At 32.1% G+C, this 19,249-nt stretch overlaps 2 protein-coding genes and 1 non-coding gene across 3 annotated transcripts in view; all 3 read right to left on the bottom strand.

The window, feature by feature from the left end:
• Positions 1 to 1,822, bottom strand: part of LOC126882758 (putative tRNA pseudouridine synthase Pus10) — a 28,267-nt gene extending 26,445 nt beyond the window's left edge. The window contains exon 1 of the mRNA XM_050647752.1: positions 1,786 to 1,822. Coding sequence (XP_050503709.1) covers positions 1,786 to 1,822 — 37 coding nt within the window. The remainder of the gene's footprint in view (positions 1 to 1,785) is intronic.
• Positions 1,823 to 7,771: 5,949 nt separating this feature from the next.
• On the bottom strand, positions 7,772 to 13,589 carry LOC114335495 (uncharacterized). Its single transcript, XR_007696976.1, has 3 exons — positions 13,341 to 13,589; positions 13,158 to 13,257; positions 7,772 to 7,991 (listed from the first exon to the last, which is right to left on the bottom strand). It is a non-coding gene; the product is annotated as an uncharacterized LOC114335495 (transcript).
• A 4,925-nt stretch (positions 13,590 to 18,514) lies between these two features.
• The window catches only part of LOC114335494 (activating signal cointegrator 1 complex subunit 3), a 68,361-nt gene continuing 67,626 nt past the window's right edge, over positions 18,515 to 19,249 (bottom strand). Inside the window, exon 26 of the mRNA XM_050646192.1 lies at positions 18,515 to 18,706. Coding sequence (XP_050502149.1) covers positions 18,615 to 18,706 — 92 coding nt within the window. The 3' untranslated portion in view covers positions 18,515 to 18,614. The remainder of the gene's footprint in view (positions 18,707 to 19,249) is intronic.

The following is a 19,249-nucleotide window of genomic DNA, read 5'->3' as shown; positions in this document are numbered from 1 at the left end:
GTTTCTAGCTACTACCAGAGGCGTACGACAGGGGATGGGTAATGGTTGACCCTTCTCAAATTCTACGCCACTGGAGGAATTAGTATTTAAGTACCATTTTTAGATTCTTCTATACTTTCTACGTAAATAATGTACTCTTTATTGGTAATGATAAAGTCATTAGTTTTTGAGATATTTGAAGTTAAATATGAAACGGCACAGTTATTTTGATTAATTTATGATATGATTCATATGATTAAAATTTAAAAATTATTTGTACCCAGTACTTTAAAACTAGTTGGACAATCCTTATCATACTTGGCAGAAAGTGTAGATACTGTACACCCTACTAAATTAAGATAAACAAACGTTTCTAGCTACTACCAGAGGCGTACAACAGGGGATAGTGGCTGGTTGACCCTTCCCAAATTCTACGCCACTGACGAAATTGCTATTTTAGTGTAATTTTTTTATTTTGCAATACTTTTTATGTAAATAATATACTCTTCATTCGTAACGATAAAATGATCAGTTTTCGAGATATTTGAAATTAAAAATTAAGCGACACAATACATTAATCAAAATAACCGTGTCGTTTCATTTTTAACCTCAAAGATCTCGAAAACTAATAACTTTATCACTACGAATGAGGAGTATATTATTTTTATAAAAAGTATTGGAGAATCCAAAAATTGAACTATAATAGCAATTTCGCCAGTGGCGTAGAATTTGGAAAGGGTCAACCATACACTTTCCCCCGTCGTACGCCTCTGTTAATAGCCAGATACGTTTGTTTAACATAATTTAGTAGCTTGTACAGTACCTATACTTGCTGCCAAGTATGAACAAGATACGTCGAATGGTATGAAAAGACTGAGCAAAAATAGTTTTTAAATTTTTAGATAAAACACCCTGTAACTCAGTAAGCAACCACATTTTATTTAAGTGTTTTGGGTTAAATCTTCGTATTTTGTGCTAAAGTTTCTCCAGTTACTATATGGACAATTATTAATGAAACACCCTGTATAAATTATGTTTTACTGTAAAAAGTTTGGTATAAATAAATTAAAGATAAATGTAAATAAATTAAAATACAAACTAAATTAATTAGGTGTTAAAATCGTTGCATTATCTTATAAATTCTAAACGATCTCTCTCCATTTTTTCTGTGTCTAGTTTTTACCTGTATGTGTGTGTGAGATCCTGGCATCAGACAAAATCTATTTGCCACAAAACATGTAAATTCTTAATTATATTAAATGTTTTCAGGTTGTCTATTTTTAAACTATACCGCTATTTTTGAATTTCTGATAAAATTAATGATAGAATCTAGTACCGATTTATCTGAGGAAGAAAGGAGAGCTATAATATTTAGCGGCAATGGGCACTCGTGATGAATTAGTTCTTGACACAGAATTGAAGAAGATTGAGAGTTCAGAGAACATTCTAGAAATATATGATTTAGATCACCAATGGATCCAGTGTCACAACTACAGACAGGAGAGTTAAGAATCTCAATTTTATATAAGTGAGATGGAAAGCGACCATGGTTCAATTTTAAACGAGTCAATACTAACATTTGTGCTCTATTATAATTAAAGGTGAAATGAGGAATGTTTTTTGGAAGTGTGGGGTGAATACTGAAATAATGGTTTGTTGATTTATTTGCAATTATTTTGTAATCAGTTTCCCATTTCCTTCTGATATTAGGTATAAGAGCATTATTCAAATCTTTTAAATTAAATACTTTGTCAATATGGTGGCAACTGTGAGTACTTTTTGCGGCTATATCCGCAATTTCATTACCTTTTTCGACTCCGCAATTATAGTTTTTACCTACCATGCTAGTTTTTACCTGACTATTTGATCTGATATAAAATTAAACCGATACTTTCATGAAAAAAATTTCGCTTCGCCTAAACTTTGATTCGAAAAGGTGCCAATTTGAAATCTAATACAAAATAATTTAAGCGTATTAAGAGGAAACAGTAGCGATCAACAGGTAGCAAAAACGGGTTCCAAGATTGCGGCTGTAATTTTGAATATTTTTTCGAGATATTTCGCACACGTATTCGTAATATAATAAAGAATGGCGGTACAGAGCCCAATTTGAAAAATATATTAATATGTGGAAATTACTCTGTAATTAAATACAATATTAAAAAAACGAGCCTGTACAGCCATTAAGAAGAACAAAAAAATACACTTTCTTCAAATAAACTTTTTTATCCGATGCCTAGATTTTGTGTCATTTTGGATAAAGGCATTTGTGTCATTTTTAGGCATCGGATAAAAAAGTTTATTTGAAGAAAGTGTATTTTTTTGTTCTTCTTAATGGCGGTACAGGCTCGTTTTTTTAATATTGTATTTAATTACAGAGTAATTTCCACATATTAATATATTTTTCAAATTGGGCTCTGTACCGAAATTCTTTATTATGTTGCGAATAAGTGTGCCAAATATCTCGAAAAAATATTTAAAATTACAGCCGCAATCTTGGAACGCGTTTTCGCTACCTGTTGATCGCTACTGTTTCCTCTTAATATATATTTTTTTGACTGGGCTACAAGTGTAACCAAAAACAGTAATCAATAATAATTCTTTTTAAGCTGAATTCGGTTCAAAGATGCATACTGAACATGAAGAAGATTCTGAGGACGATTTGTTCCTTTCTGATTTGTCTGAAATAAATAATTTTAAAGACAGAGACTTACCGCAAATTTATAAAATCTTGTTGACTGAAAATCCTGATATACCTACCTAAGTATTCAAGAGTGTGAACGCAAGTTTCAGGTGAACGGGTTATTACAACATCATCAAAAGGTGAAAGTGACAAAAATTAAAACATTAATGAAATTTACAAAAATTTAATATCTGATTATATGTACCCACGTATAATACTTGTCTTTTTAATTGTTATCAACTGCAATTTAAAAATGAATTACGTATGTATAAGTTAACGTACATGTATGTGCCTATCTATATTTACGTACATACCTACGCATTCATTTTCTCCCATCCGGGGGAAAATGAAAATAGTCTAGAAAAATAATGTTTTCTCGGGACTAGATCCAGGAATTTAATAAGTTTTTTCGTTAATAGATATATATATATGAAGATGAAGACCATGGTGTCTACGAGATACCTTGTTCCAGTTGCCCACGGACATACATAGGACAGACAAACCGACGAATCCAAAACCGTATCTACGAACATTCCATATCTGTAAAACATTCCGACACTACTTCAGCCCTTGCCCAACATCATATTCAGACAGGTCACCAAATAGATTTCGAGAAAGCAAAAACCATCGCCCCTGTCCGCTCCTTAAAATCGAGAATCATCCGTGAAGCCATCGAAATTGAAAAACGCCCTCACAGCCTAAACACACGCGATGACGCCAAAAGACTGCCGGCAACATGGCGACCGCTGCTTCGGCGAATCCCCACGTCAGTCGATCCCACTCAGGCCTCTCCCGCGCATACAGTTCCCGCGCGCACTGAGAGTATAAAAGGAGCTACACAGGCGAAGACAGGTCGTCACTCGACACTGAGGAGTAGGCAGATTGAGACCTCAGTGCCGCTTGACCGTTCTCCTAGAGAACAAGACACTACTGGTACGTCACGAGTGAGGGGAGTAGGCAGATTGAGACCCCGAACTCGAACGGAACCATACCCCTCTTGATAATGGCTCCAAAAAGGGTGCCGAAACGTCGAGTTATAAATTCTCAACGCGGTTCTTCCCGAGAACTTAGTAATTTTCATATATATATATATATATATATATATATATATATATATATATATATATATATATATATATATATATATATATATATATATATATATATAACTCAAACAGATGAAATAGATATATATATATATATATATATATATAGTGGTTTGAAGTTTCAGCAATTCGGTCATGTGAAATAAAAGTCTATTTGTTATTTCTCAATATTTCGTCACACTTTTGTGACTTCTTCAGGAGAAAACTGTAAATTTATTAAGATTAGAAATTAACAAAAGCTAAATATTTAATTACTTACAACTATAAGAGTATTAATTTAGATTTTTTTAACATATCGTAAGGGATATGTTAAATATTTAACATATCAATGTCCCTTACGATATGTTAAAAAAATCTAAATTAATACTCTTATAGTTGTAAGTAATTAAATATTTAGCTTTTGTTAATTTCTAATCTTAATAAATTTACAGTTTTCTCCTGAAGAAGTCACAAAAGTGTGACGAAATATTGAGAAATAACAAATAGACTTTTATTTCACATGACCGAATTGCTGAAACTTCAAACCACTATAACACAGTACGGTCGAAAATATTTGTACTATATATATATATATATATATATATATATATATATATATATATATATATATATATATATATATATATAAACCTATATGTTTTCTGCAGAAATTTCAGCGAGAAAAATTCAGTTTTTTTCGAATTGTTGCTTGCCATTAGGTAAAAAGAAATACTGGGTTGGGATAAAGTATGGAACCAAGCAAATATCTTTGAAACGAAAAGAACAATATTTATGAAATTTTGCATGCAAGTACAGTGATGCAAAAGGCATCTGTTGCCATATTTTTTGTTACTACTCTATATTTTAATGGGACACCCTGTATATTTTTGCGGGTTTTAAAAGAACTTGTTATTTTTAATTCATACATAGTAAATTTGGTAGAAAAAAATTGTTAAAAGTGTCTGTAGATAATTTTTTGTATTAATACAACGTAGTAGGAAATAACCGAGCACCATCTATACTTTAGACTAAAATTGTTGTTTACATGCACTGCATGACTTATTTGAATTTAGTATAGTAGGTAAAATTGTTACTGAACTAACTGGCATAAATAAGTTGTATTAAAAATGGTTCTTTTAAGTGAAAAATTATTAAAATTATTGAAATATTAATGATAATCGGTTATGGTGAATTTTCGTTTTTTGGAAGTGAATTTTCCAAATCGATGGATTGGACGTAGAGGATTCATAGAGTGGCCCGCTCGTTCCCTGGACATCAACCCGTTAGCTTTTTTCTTTGAGGTTATCTAAAAGCACGTGTTTACGTTAGGCGACCAACATGCTTGCACGATTTGACACAAAGAATAATTGATGAATGTGAACTAATACGTGAAGAAATCTTGCAAAAAGTAACTCACGAATTTATTTATAGGCTTGCACGTTGTCAGGAGGTGAACAGCAAACATTTTCAACATTTGAAATGATTTTTTGAAGTTATACTTCTTTAGGCGCGATTGAGAGTAAAATTTCATAATACTGCGCGCATGCGCACACAGACAGTATGGCGTTCATTTGCTAAATATTTCTAGTTATGTATAAATATATCAGTGCAAGAAAAGGTGTGAAAAGAATATATTAGTGTTTTTAGTAAATATATTTATTATAATTTTTGTGTCTTTGGATTCGTCTTCCACAGGAGTAAGATGAGTATTATTAAAACATTTTATTGTATATTTATTATACTTCACCTTGTATGTTTGTTACTGTGAATTGTCATTAGGTACGTCTGAACCGATACAGACACAGTCCTCGTAGCGTATTTGGTGTAGCATTCGGCCAGAGATCGAGAGATCTTGAGTTCGAATCCGGAGCAATCCTATACTTTTTTTTTATTTTTTTGAAAGCGGTAAGCACAAAATTAGTTTGGTGTTTTAAAAAAAATTAAAACAAACTGTTTAAAGTATATTTATTTTTAAGAAATCATATAATAGAAGTATCACTTCTTACGTGCGTACAAAGTACACACACATTTTTTTTTGTTTTATTTTTAATATCATTGGTCTAACGTAAATAAATTAACGAGATTAATTAAGAAATAAATAAAAGAGAATAATTTCTTGTTTTAATAGTTTTTTATCGCAAACTCGGTATGTATTAATCGGTGTCCCATTTAAATTAAATAAGTTAAGGGTATTTCCGGTGAAACCGGAAGTGGAGTAGTAACAAAAAATATGGCATCATATGCCTTTTGCGTCACTGTACTTGCATGCAAAATTTCATAAATATTGTTCTTTTCGTTTCAAAGATATTTGCTTGGTTCCATACTTTATCCCAACTCTGTATATTAAATGTAAACATTTTATCTGGTAAGATAAAGAAAAAGCTTCAAAATGACGTATTGTAATGTTATTTAATTAATTTGTTTCATAAAAATTAAGGGGATGGGTACGTATTTTCGGCTGCAATGCTATTCAAATGGGGATTAATTTTTTTCGAATCCTGAGAAAACTAATAAGTATTTTTGAAAAATTTAAGCGCAGAATGAAATATTACGTTCTTACCGACGGCCGAAAGTCCCTGAAAACATACGAGTCCCTCATACAACGCACTGAGTCAAATAGAATATGATGACAAGACACAGTGACAGTTTTAAATATTTGACATGGCATCGGGAATATTTTGAGTTGTTGATTAAATTATTGATAGTAGGTTTGTTCTAGCATCAGTTTCAAACGGTTTGAAACCATTAGCGAATAGTCGACCAGCGCGAGTAGAGGGGATAGCACTGGTGACTGTATTATGTTTTCTCACTGACCAACTGTTTGCTGACGATTTCTGACTAGTTTGACTGTTTGCTAGAACAAACCTAATGTATTTGATAAATAATTGATTTAAGACGTGAACTTAATAAAAAGTTATTATTATTGTTTACTATTTATGGAAGATCCAAGCAGAGAATACATCAGGATATACAGTAATGAGCGCGCTAATAACCGGCAAAATAGCACAAAAGATGGAAAACGCATTAAGTTATGAGATAAAATGAAATGAAACTAGTCGAGCTGGGAAATTTAGCGATAGTAACCTTTTTATATACATTATCATTATATTGATTGTTTCCCAGCTTTACACGTATCAGAGGAGGATGTCAACTAAAACTGTCACTGTGACAGTGGTATTTGCAAACCTAACTTACCTTCATGCCCCGCTAACTCTAATAAAAAACATGTAATCGTATTTATTTTCCTTCCGTTTAGTCAGAGGCGCTGATGTCGGCATTGTGATTGGTGGAACATGACTTTTGACAAATCCTGCGCTATCTGTGAATCTGTAATCTGTGTTCGTGTCGTTCGTGTTCGTTCGTTCGTTGTCGGTTGTCGTTCTTATTTTATATGGTCGGTTATGTGATGTGTTTGGTGTTTGTGTCACCATAAAAAGCTGATATTCAGTCGTGTTTTTTGATATTTTTATTATTTCATAATCGAGTACTTTTTTAAAGGTATAAGGGGATGAGGGTTTAGGGTGTGAGAGTTAGGATATATTATAGGGGTTTTGCTCGTACTCGAACTTCAGCTGTAAATAATGGGAAGCACCTTGCACATCGGGGTTGAATAATAATAAGCACAAACTTTACTGTGAGCGGTATAATCACCGAAAGAAATAGAAACAAACTACATGATTAAAACTAATAGTTCAATGGCTTGGAGTACAATCAGGCACTCTTGAAGCAGTCCCCGCCATTTTTGCTGTCAGCCGTCGGGAGAACCTCTGTCACTTGGTCGGCAGGGTTGCCAAGTATAATTCTTGTTACAAAGGTAAGTTTTTCTGATTGTAGGTACTGTTTATCCAACAGTTTTAAAATACACATTTTATTTCGCGTTTTGTTGTTGGGTCTAATGGCCGATCAGCTGTTGTGTGCAGCCGATAAATTCAACAAGTAAACATATATTTAATCGAAATTAAATACTCATATTTCTATGTAAAATGTCACATTATTGTATAAATAAATAATTAAGAAACAAAAGTTGTTTGTGTTTTACCTTTATTGTCCACTTGAATAAAATAATATTAAATATTGGAAGTACCGTATGGAGGCTATGGTGTACCTAGCGTGGAGGCTAGATAACGCTACCCTTCCTATCCAATCAACAGCAAGAACGTTTAAAATTTCACACCTATCATGTCGAAGCTACAGACCACTTATGTGGAGGCCAGATTTGTAGTATCCTTCCAATTTTCCAGGTGCTGAAATACGTGACATATTTTTTGAAGGGTAAGATCGCATTCTACCAAATCACACACTTTTTTCTATGCTTACCTTAGTGCAAATGTGTATATAAAAAAAGTTACAACCCTTTGAAGTTACAAAATGAAAATCGATTTTTTCCAATATATCGAAAACTATTAAAGATTTTTTATTGAAAATGGACATATGGCATTCTTATGACAGTAGCATCTTAAAAAAAATTATAGTGAAATTTGGACACCCTATAAAAATTTTATGGGGGTTTAGTTCCTTTAAACCCCCCCAAACTTTTGTGTACGTTCCAATTAAATTATTATTGTAGTACCATTACTTAAACAAAATATTTTTAAAACTTTTTTGGCTCTTAGTACTTTTTCGAAAAGTCAGTTTTTATCGAGATATTTTGAATATTTGTCAAATCCACCACATATTTGTATATGGTTAAGTACGATTATGGAGACTTGGTAATAATAAGAAAATTTATGTATGATTTACATTTTTAAGTATATTTTGAACCGTATTAAAAAAGAAGTCATATCTCGATAAAAGTTGCCTTCTCGAAAAAATACAAAGAGGCAAAAAAGTTTTAAAAACATTTTGTTTAACTAATGGTATCGCAGTAATAGTTTAATTGGAGCGTACACAAACATTTGGGGGGTTTAAAGGAACAAAACCCCCATAAATTTTTTATGTAAACATATTAGAAAAGAAGCCGCAACTCGATAAAAACTGCCTTATCGAAAAAATACTAAGAGCCAAAAAAGTTTTATAAATATTGAATTTAACTAATGGTACCACAATAATAATTTAATTGGAACGTACAGAAAAGTTTGGGGGGCTTTAAGGGAACAAAACCCCATAAAATTTTTATGGGGAGCACAAATTTCACTATAATTTTTCTTTAAGATGCTCCTGCCATAAAAATACCACATATCCATTTTCAATAAAAAATCTCTAATAGTTTTCGATATATTCGAAAAAATCGATTTTCATTTTGTAACTTCAAAGGGCTTCAAAGAGCTTTTTTGTGTGCATATTTGTACCAAGGTAAGTTAGGTTCATTCTAACTATTTTTGGTCCCAGAATATGTGATTTAATTTATGACCTGTATTTTTGTTACACCCTGTATTAATTAACAACAACATTATTATATGACATATAATAATGTTGATTATACAGTACATTGTAGTGTATAATCAATAAAATAAAAATTATTTAATATTTTAGGCTAAAAATGACAAATGAATGTACTGATTAGTATACTAATTATACAATTTGGATTTTTTAATAAAGTATAAAGGTGATATAATACATATTTTACCTAAAAACAACAAATATATTTTTAGTTTGTAGATACTTTATATGGTTTCTTAAATTTTTAATTTTTTAATTTTATTTCTGTATTTCATCTATTTTTATAATAGACCTGGATCGCGTGTACCAAAAAAAAGTTGATTAATAGCAAGCTGAAAATTCACGGTGTCTAGTCGGACAAACTTTGATGTATGGGAACACTGTATATATAAAAATATTTATAAAATACTTCTGGTTTTGGTAACACTTTAGAAAAAGTCACGCGTCGCCACTGCTTATTGATAGGAAGTATTTTTGCGAGTGGATGTACTAACACCGACGAATATCTCCAGTGCTTCCTGAGACACTTTCTGAGTATTTTTCGCTCACAAGCCGGGATGGTGTTATTATGTGGGCGGTTGATTGAGGCATAGATAACAGCTCTGTAGTCGATAATGGGCCTTATGTATGTTTAGTATGTGTGAATGAGAGTCTTGTTTGATGTACCTCCAGACGTTCCAGACAGCGCTCCAAGGAGTTTAGCTCTATTCAGGCACGTAGATTTGGTTTTGGGGGGGGGTACTAATTTGATAGGTTGAAGTCTGCCTATGTAAACTTAAATGTAGCCTTTTTGTCCTTTCTCTGAAAATTTCGGGGGGGCTGAAGCCCCTCAAGCCCCCCCCCCCCGGCTACGTGCCTGGCTCTATTCCTTACCTTGTTTAAGGTGTGTTGGATGTCAATGTTCCAGTTGAGTGTCCTGCTAAAATGGACCCCCAGATAGACCACTGACGAACGGAATTCAAGAGCTTCGCCCTGGAAAGTGATCCTAGCCCTTTCGTTACGGGTACTATGAGGATGTCTGAAGGCAATCGTTTGGGTTTTGGTTGGATTGAGGGTGACTCTCCATTTGTTACACCATGTAACCATTTTATTTAACTGGGTTTGAGCCTTATCGAAGACAGAGGGATGTCTCAGCCTACCGTATGCAGTTCCTGCAGTGAGAAATGCGGTATCGTCGGCGTATAGTAGGATTGACTCGGTTTGATTAATGGGGTGGGGGATGTCACTGTTGTATGCTGTGTATAATATTGGAGCTAATATCGACCCTTGTGGTACTCCTGCTTGTGAAGTGAATGGTGTGGAAAATTGTTTGGTGACTTTGACGCGTATTGTTCGATTTGAGAGATAGGAATGAATGAGTTTGATGAAAGTTATAGGCAGTCCAAGTCGGCGGAGTTTTTCGGTAAAAAATAACCAAATACAGTTTAACTATAAAGGCGTACTGGGCTTGATGGGAATCTCTGTATCTTTTCAATAGTCTATTACAGTGGCGGCTCGTGGCTTTAGGAACAGGGTCGGCAAGGTTTTGTCTCCTCAGATAGGTATGCCATCTAATTAAAGGCTTCAATTTCATAGAAGATTTTGGTTTTTGTTTTTTTTTATTGTTTTTTTAATTTTTTTTGTTTTTTCCTATAAATTTAGAACCTAAACCTGTTTATAAATTAACTCTAGTCTATGTAATTTCGAAGTAGCAAAATGGGTTATAACATCATTGTAACATTTATTATTGTTTTGGAGAGGTTTTAAAAGTTTTTTTCTATTGACATTTGAGACAAGTTTGACATTCTCTCTTGTTTCATGGTGTTTCGACAATACGTTTTGACTCTTTTGAGACAAGAGAAATCCCGTTCATTTGAGGCAGAATTTGCCCACATTTGAGCACAATAATTTATTAATTTCGGGAACAGTTTGTTATACCTAATGAATTGCAGTATATAAAATTAAACATATTTTGTAACTTATCCCACCCTCCGAAAATATTTAGATCAGCATATAAAACTATTATTCCATTTTCTTATTTTATTTGATTAAAGAATGATGGATAATTTTTAATAAACTTGTCTAATAGATATTTTGAAAATTCTTTGGAAATAATAATTGAGTTATCCTTCCACTCAAAAAGGTCTGGAACATTGTTTAAATAATCAAAATGTCAAAAAATGAAGAAAAACTTCGATTTTTTTCTTCGTTTTTTGATTTTAACTTTCAAAATATTCACTTCTGAGAAAAGTTACACTGACATAAAAGTTGCGTAATAAATTTCCTACAATATAGGATTGGTTAAAAATTTTTAAAAGTGTCATCCTTGTTGCAAAACAGCAATAATTGCGAAAAAAACATAAAAAATAAGTTCGCATTTTACGTTTTTCAACCATTTATGCTACACTTACGACCTTCATATGTTAACCCGAAAACCTTTATGATAATATTAAAAAAATACTGTAAATTTCATTAAGATCGATTCAATACATTTTGCAAAATAAATTTTGCAATCCAGCTTTTGCAAAAAAAATTAATTTTTTCAAAATGTTTCAGTATTGACAATAAATCAGATAGCAAGTTGATTTTTTTACATATAGAAGAAAGGTACAATGTTCTTCTATACGTAAAAATAAATTTAACTTGCTGTCTGCTTTATTTTCAGTTCTGCAACATTTTGAAAAAATGAATTTTTTTGCGAAAGCTGGATTGCAAAATTTATCTTGCAAAATCTATTGAACCGATCTTAATAAAATTCACAGTATTGTTTTATTATATGATAGTTTTTCTGGGTAAAATATGAAGGTCCTAGGTGTAGCATAAATGGTTGAAAAACGTAAAATGCGAATACTTGTTTTTTATGATTTTTTCGCTATTATTGCTATTTTTCAACAAGGGGGATAATTTTTAAAATGTTTAACTAATCCTATAGTGTAGGAAATTTAATTACGCAACTTTTATGTCGGTGCAACTTTTCTCGAAAATAAATACTTTTAAAGTTATATTCAAAAAATGAAGAAAAAAATCGAATTTTTCCTTCATTTTTTGACATTTTGATTATTTAAACAATGTTCCGGACCTTTTTGAGTGGGAAGATAACTCAAATATTATTATATGAGTTATTTTCAAGCAATTTCTGCAAACAAATATGAGTCACCTCTCACCTCTCAACGTCCAAATTAATGTTACTAATATTTTTACAGACGCGCCCTGGTCTATAGGTACGTGTCTTGTTGCCGTTTGCAGATCACCGCTCGGCAGATTGTTTATCTGCCGTACTTGCCATTCAAATAAATACGGGGAATGTATAATTGATTGCCTATCGGCTAATATTCCATAGCTTGTTATTACAAGCAAATGGTCAATCTGGGGACGGCTTGCCGAAGCGGGCCTTATAATAATTCACACAATCGCAATCATGTGCAGGGCTAGGATCATTAATTTGAAAAGTCTCTTACGCACAGCGCGCAGGGATCACTTAACGTATTGGATCGATCGAATTCTTTTAAAAACAATGAATATAATTTAGTATGTATTATCTCACAGATATTTTTTTTATTTCACAGAAACGAATATCATAAACTCTGATTAACTTATATATTTAAGAAAATCTATAATGTGCCCATAAATGTGTGGGTCGGCACTGCCGACCCTGCCGACCCTGACGAGCAGCCACTGGTCTATTATAAGAAGGGAGAAGTCCTGATGAAGTACGTGCAGTTCAACAATTGGTATTGGTACTGCCAAAATTACATATTAAATTAAAAGTGTGTCGTAAGAACTTCAACGTTTCTGGAAAACAGTTTCGAGTCAAAAGAACACTTTCCAGAGTTCGAGACTTTACTGGATCAATCGTCATCGAGCGAGGAAAAATTGTTGTAAGAAATGCTATTTATGTAACAGATGAAAAGAACGGTAGAAAATCCAAAAAAATTGCATTTCTCGCACTTAAATGTTTATAATTAAAAAAACAAACGCTAAAATTTCTGCAGAAAACGTGTAGGTTGTCTTACTATAGGTATATATTAACGGAAAAATCATCAAATTGGTACCTGGTTTTTGTGACGTCCTGAACGCAGTAAAATTTTGATTATTTCACTGGAGTATCAACAAACACACTTCTTAAATAATCTTTTCTGTTCAAAGTTATTACTAAAAAACAACAACAACTGAATAATTCAGAATTTAAATATTCTAACAATTTCTTATATGTGTAAACAAAATAACAAACTTACTACACACTAGGTGTTGCACAAATCGGATGTTGTTGTTTGTTTGGGTTTATATGACTGCGGACACTAAATCCATTCGCCAACACAAATCGGATGTAAACTGATGCTACTAGAAAACTACTTTACTACAAAATATATAAAGGTTTTGAACATAATATAATGTAGAAATTATTATAAATAATATAATAATTTGGTTAAACCGGTTATTTTTATTTATCTTCTGAAAAATGCTACTATGTATGATGAGAACAAGGACGATAATGAACCAGCTATCTAAACACGTTGTTAACGTTTAATAATCTGTAAAAAAGTTTTTTTTATATGAATAAATTACTGAATAATTAACAAATTAATTATCTGACGCTCTGAATTTTAAAATGTGTTAATAAGAGCACATAATCGTTCATCTCATACAGTTGACAAGGGCAAATTCCGAAAATATAGTATTTTTGTAACATTTTTTGATTACATTATGAAGAACCTTCTTTATTTCTGATTTGCTTATTTCTGGCTGTAGCTCTGAGTTGACATTTTTTTTTTGTTTTCAACTTAAGCTGGGTTTTAATTTCTTCTGATGGTTCCATTTTTGTTTTATATAATTCTGAGTAGAAATGGTGGATTCTATTTATGATGTTGTCTTTAATGTTTGTTTCTACTCCGTTTACGTCTTTTATTTTGTTTATTTAAAATCGGCCTAGTTTCGGTCTTAAGCATTTCATATTCTTGTTGTTCTATATTACTTCTTCTATTTTGATTTCTCGTTCTTTTCTCTTATTTTCTTTTATTATTTTGCTTATTGTTTTTTATTTCTGAGCAATTCCAAACGATTTCGCCGAGTTTTGTGGACGAGGTCCTCGGATTTGTACCAAATTTTAGTATGTTATTGTACCTCATTAAAAAATATTTTCCTGAGAATTATAGGCCCTGAGGTCTTATAGGGCCTGAGATAGGGGCCCTGAAAAGGCCTAAAATTGACCTTTTAAAGGTTTTGAGCGTTATTTTTAAATTACGATATCTAGAAACCTTTTGAAGCAAATTTAATTTTTAAAACTGAAGTTTTTTTGTTTTGACGTCTAGCATTCACAAACAAATTTTCAAATTTCTAAATATTGAGCTTAATTTTTGGGAACTCATTAAGTGCGAAGCAAATTTTGAAAAATTGATCTTTTCTTATCTTTTTCATTCTATTGCCAAATTTGAACGCGACGTCGAAAGATCTTTTACAATACCTTATTTTTAAAGTTTTAAGGTGCTTCCTAGTACTCGATACGTGAGTAAAACCGTGGATAGATAAAAGGCATTACATTTAATTTCGATTCTTGTTCGATTCATTGTTGATATTTACCTCGGTGAATTGATATGTTGTGGAGTGCAACTATGTAGACTCCCCATGTCTCTACATTCATCACCCTTTTTTCCTGCAATTTTTAGAAGGATGGGAATAGGTATAAGAGAGAATCTGTTTCCAAACTAAGAAATCCAAGGATTTTATTATTTTTAAACATTTATTTGTTTGAAAATGGAGTCTTTTGGGTTTTGACATTTTGTTATATATTGTACATTTTAAAGTAGAAAACTTTAAAATGATTTTGCCAATATTTATGAGATGCGTTCCTGGGACGACTTTACTGAAAGGTAGTTCATTCGATTACATGAAATCAACCCCAACTCAAGAATATCCGCCACAAAAAAATCAGCATGTGATCTGTCTCTAAAAAGACAACCAAATGCAACGGTTACAGTAAAATTCTCGCGCTAGAGATTCTATAATAAATCACGAGGGAAAACCAGGAAAAAACCTCGTGATATTCTTAGTGGATATCACTGCTTACTTGAATTTTTTTGGTTTGTTGATTTTTATTGTTTTTGCATGCGCGCTACTCACATATTTTATACAAATATACTCTACTTTTTCAAAAACTACTTTATAATTATGATCTATTTTTATTATATCATTTTAATAGGTTAGGTAGGTACTTAGTGGATCAGAGTCTTCTCTTTTTCTTCCCATTTGTAATACAAACTTTTTATCAACAAACATAAAAGTATAAATACTGTTTATACTTTTATATTATATTTGTTGGATAATACATGTCGTTCTATACTTTTTTAGCGATATAATACATATAATAATATGAACATGACATCATTAATTCAATTTCTAAATTATGCTATATATGTTTTTCTCAATATGTATGTGAGTTGGTGTGTATATGAATAGGGTTGTATCCAACTTGGTGATTATGCGTTTTCGAATTGCGCGTGACGATTTCTGTGTTACCAGCATTTTTACCAATTAGTGCACTGTAGATATCTACACGTAGCTGTCTACTGTAGATATCTATTCACGAAGGCGATAGTAGCTTTTGTTGGCATTCTGTCATTGATCATGGCCAGCCATTCGCTTGATGACATCAGTCCATCTTGTTTGAGGTCTGCCTCTACTTCTTTTGCTTGCACTTGGTCGTCATTCGAGGATTCGCTTCGTCCAACGATTGTCTTTCATTCTTCCTATGTGACCCGCCCAGTTCCATTTTAACATGGCAATTTTGTGGATCACATCCACTACTTTTGATCGTCTCCTTAACTCTTCATTGGATTTGCGATCACTGAGCTTAATGTTGAGCATTCTCCGTCAGGGCTGTGCCGTGCTATGATGCGGTGAGGTAGTGCATCAGGCGGCATCACAAAGGGGCGGCATAATCAGTAAAATCTAAATACAAATTGAACTATTCAATAATTAAAAATATATAGTAAAAATATTATCCCAGGGCGTTTTACTTGCTCTGCACATGCCACTCTTTAAACTTTAAACGTGTCTTCTACAGAAACAACAACCTTTTTCTGTATTATACAAGAACTGTAGTTTTTTCTGGTTCTACAAAACATTAGGAAGTTCTGAAAAACATGTTCCACAACTAACTCTAAAACCGTTGAGTGCTACTAGTACTAGATGGTCAAGTCGAATAGATGCATTGAAACCTTTAAGACTTCAATCTTGTGAAATATATGATGCCTTATTTGAAATAATAGAAGATGTCAACAAAGATTCAAAAACTAAAGGTCACGTACTAAGATCAAGTGACGAAAGACTTCTAAACGCCACATTCTGGGAAAGGCCCGATGGAAAAAGGTCAGTTGGTCGCCCAAGAAAGAGATGGAAGGACGCAGTAGCCAGCGATCTACGCAAAATGGGAGTACAGCAATGGGAAATAGCTGCTCAGGACCGACAACAATGGAGGGAAATAGTAAACCCGGCCAAGACTCACATAGAGTTGTAGAGCCAAATGATGATGATGATGATATATTTTAGACATTGTCATTAATTCTTTGATTGATCGATTTTCGCTTCTAGAAACTCATTTTAATTTTTATATGACATTTTTATAGAGAAATAAAAAATGATAAAACACTAAAAAAATATTGTACGAATCTTCATTCAATATAGATCTGGATTGCGCGTATCAAAAAAAAAGTTGATTAATAGCAAGCTGAAAATTTGTTAATAGCTTAAGGGTGTCTATTCGGATAAACTTTGATATATGGGAACACTGGAACAGGGGCAGTTTTAATTGTGGAACAGGTTAAAAATTTGGAACGGTCAGACCACGAAAACGGCACATTTATTTTGTCCGACAGAATGGACTTAAACTCTCCGAACAGAGATTAAACTCTCGTGCAAAAATCAGACTGCTATTTATCACCAAATGGGCGTTTTAATGAGTGGAACATGTAGAATATGTCAAATGACAGGAATTATGACAGGTGATAAATAGCAGTCTGATTTTTGCATGAGAGTTTAATCTCTGTTCGGAGAGTTTAAGTCTGTTCTGTCGGACCAAATACATGTGCCGTTTTCGTGGTCTGACCGTTCCAAATTTTTAACCTGTTCCACAATTAAAACTGCCCCTGTTCCAGTGTTCCCATATATCAAAGTTTGTCCGACTAGACACCCTTAAGCTACTAACAAATTTTCAGCTTGCTATTAATTAATTTTTTTTTCATACGCGGGATCCAGACCTAATACTTTCAATAGAAAAAGATAAAAAATCGGATATAGAGGTAAATTAATGATATTTTAAGTGAATTGCGTGATATATCTCAAATGAAGCCATGAAGCCTTTAGAGGTTTTGAACTATTTGTGCCAAATAACCTAATTACCTTATACCCAAATGTAGGTAGTTGTATCATTAAGAATTTCATAAACATTCCCTGTCACGGTAGCTAGTGGTGAAGTTTTTCAAAATTAAAAATTATTAAAAACTATTTACGAAGTTCCATAAGACCAACAAAACTAAAAAATTTAGCACTCATTTCAATAGAATCCTCACTTTAGACTAGACCAATCTGATTGACGAGTTTGCCAAAATTAAAGTCAGAAGGGTAAAATTGTAATTTTTGTAAATGTTATTTAATGTTAATACATATTTCATCTGTGTGTGTGAGTGTGTGAAGAGATAGCTTGGATGGAAATCCGTTAGCCATATTATGTGTTTATTTGTTTTTACCTTATTCTATTACATGTTTACTTTACATGTACTTTACATGTACATTTATAGCTGTTTAATTTAAATGACTATATTTGTTTCTTTCAAATAGTTAATCAGTAATTTAATACTCTATACTAATTGGAAAATACACTTATGTTTGTCGTACATCGTAATATAATTGGTCTATATGTCTCTCGTTAATTTTAATTTAATTTAAAGTATGTTTTGTTTTTAACATAAAAGTTTTCGTTCATTATGTGTAGTTTCATTTAATAAAAATCAAAGTTAAATTTCAATAATATTTAAGGGGCAGCATTTCCAATACTTGCATCATATTGAAAATATGTACCACACGGCTCTGTTCTCCGTTCCATACCTCTATGAGTCACTTGAAGTTTGTGGACTTCGCTGTTGTTAAAAGCCCAAGTTTCAGTTCCGTATGTCAGAACTGGCAACAAGTACTGATCGAACGTTTTTGCCTTTAAAGTGTTTGGCAAGTTTGAGAATGCTTTGAGAAAAATTACATCTTTGTTTTTGTAGTTTTCATTTGTTTTATGACTAACTTCTCTATCTTTTTCTGCTAGTTTAATTACTTGTTTTTGAAACGTATTTATTCTGGTTAATCAAATGCCTAAATCTTGCTTAAAATACAGGTAAAGGACAGTGATACAATAAAAAAACTCAGATTAATTAATGATATATAATAAATAAATTATATACAAATAATATATTAAATAAAATACCTATGGTTTTCAAATTCGCTAAAATATCACAAATAAATTAAATTTAATTGCTTTCCACCCTCACCCTGTAGTCTACCACTTGATCCAGACCGATATAACAGTCACTCATTATCATCACCCTATAATTGTATATCCCTAAAACAAAATGTTTAATATGTATCAAGTATTAAGGGGCTATCCTAGTGTAAAAGTACGAAATTCATATACTTTTTTGAGAATTTCTAACATAAAAAGTACTGTACCAATTGTTTTGAAAATTTGCATGGGTATTTATTATAAAAAGAAGTATACGTAAAACAATTTTCATAAAAAAATATTGAAAATTTAAACGATTTATGCGCCATCTACTGGGGCCGTGAAAATAAAAACATAGCTCCACTGCTGCAGTGATTGGGACTAATAGAGATCCTGAAACATAAAATTTCAAAGTTATTATTAAAATATAGGTTATTTTCTATGCCATCAACTAGGGGTTTTTTGATCGAATAAAAAATGTCAATTTGGTGGTTTTTTAAACTGAAAATGTTTTACCTAATTTAAAAAAAAAATTCAAAACTTCGTCGTTTTTCCAAATTTTAATATTTTTCAATAATCCTAGTTGATGGTATAGGAAATTACTTATGTTTGAATAATCACTTTAAAATTTTATGTTTTAGGATCTCTATTAGTCACAATCAC

Source organism: Diabrotica virgifera, chromosome 3 (assembly GCF_917563875.1).
Source record: "Diabrotica virgifera virgifera chromosome 3, PGI_DIABVI_V3a".
Taxonomy (NCBI): Eukaryota; Metazoa; Arthropoda; class Insecta; order Coleoptera; family Chrysomelidae; genus Diabrotica; species Diabrotica virgifera.
This window is presented reverse-complemented; position numbering and strand designations above follow the sequence as displayed.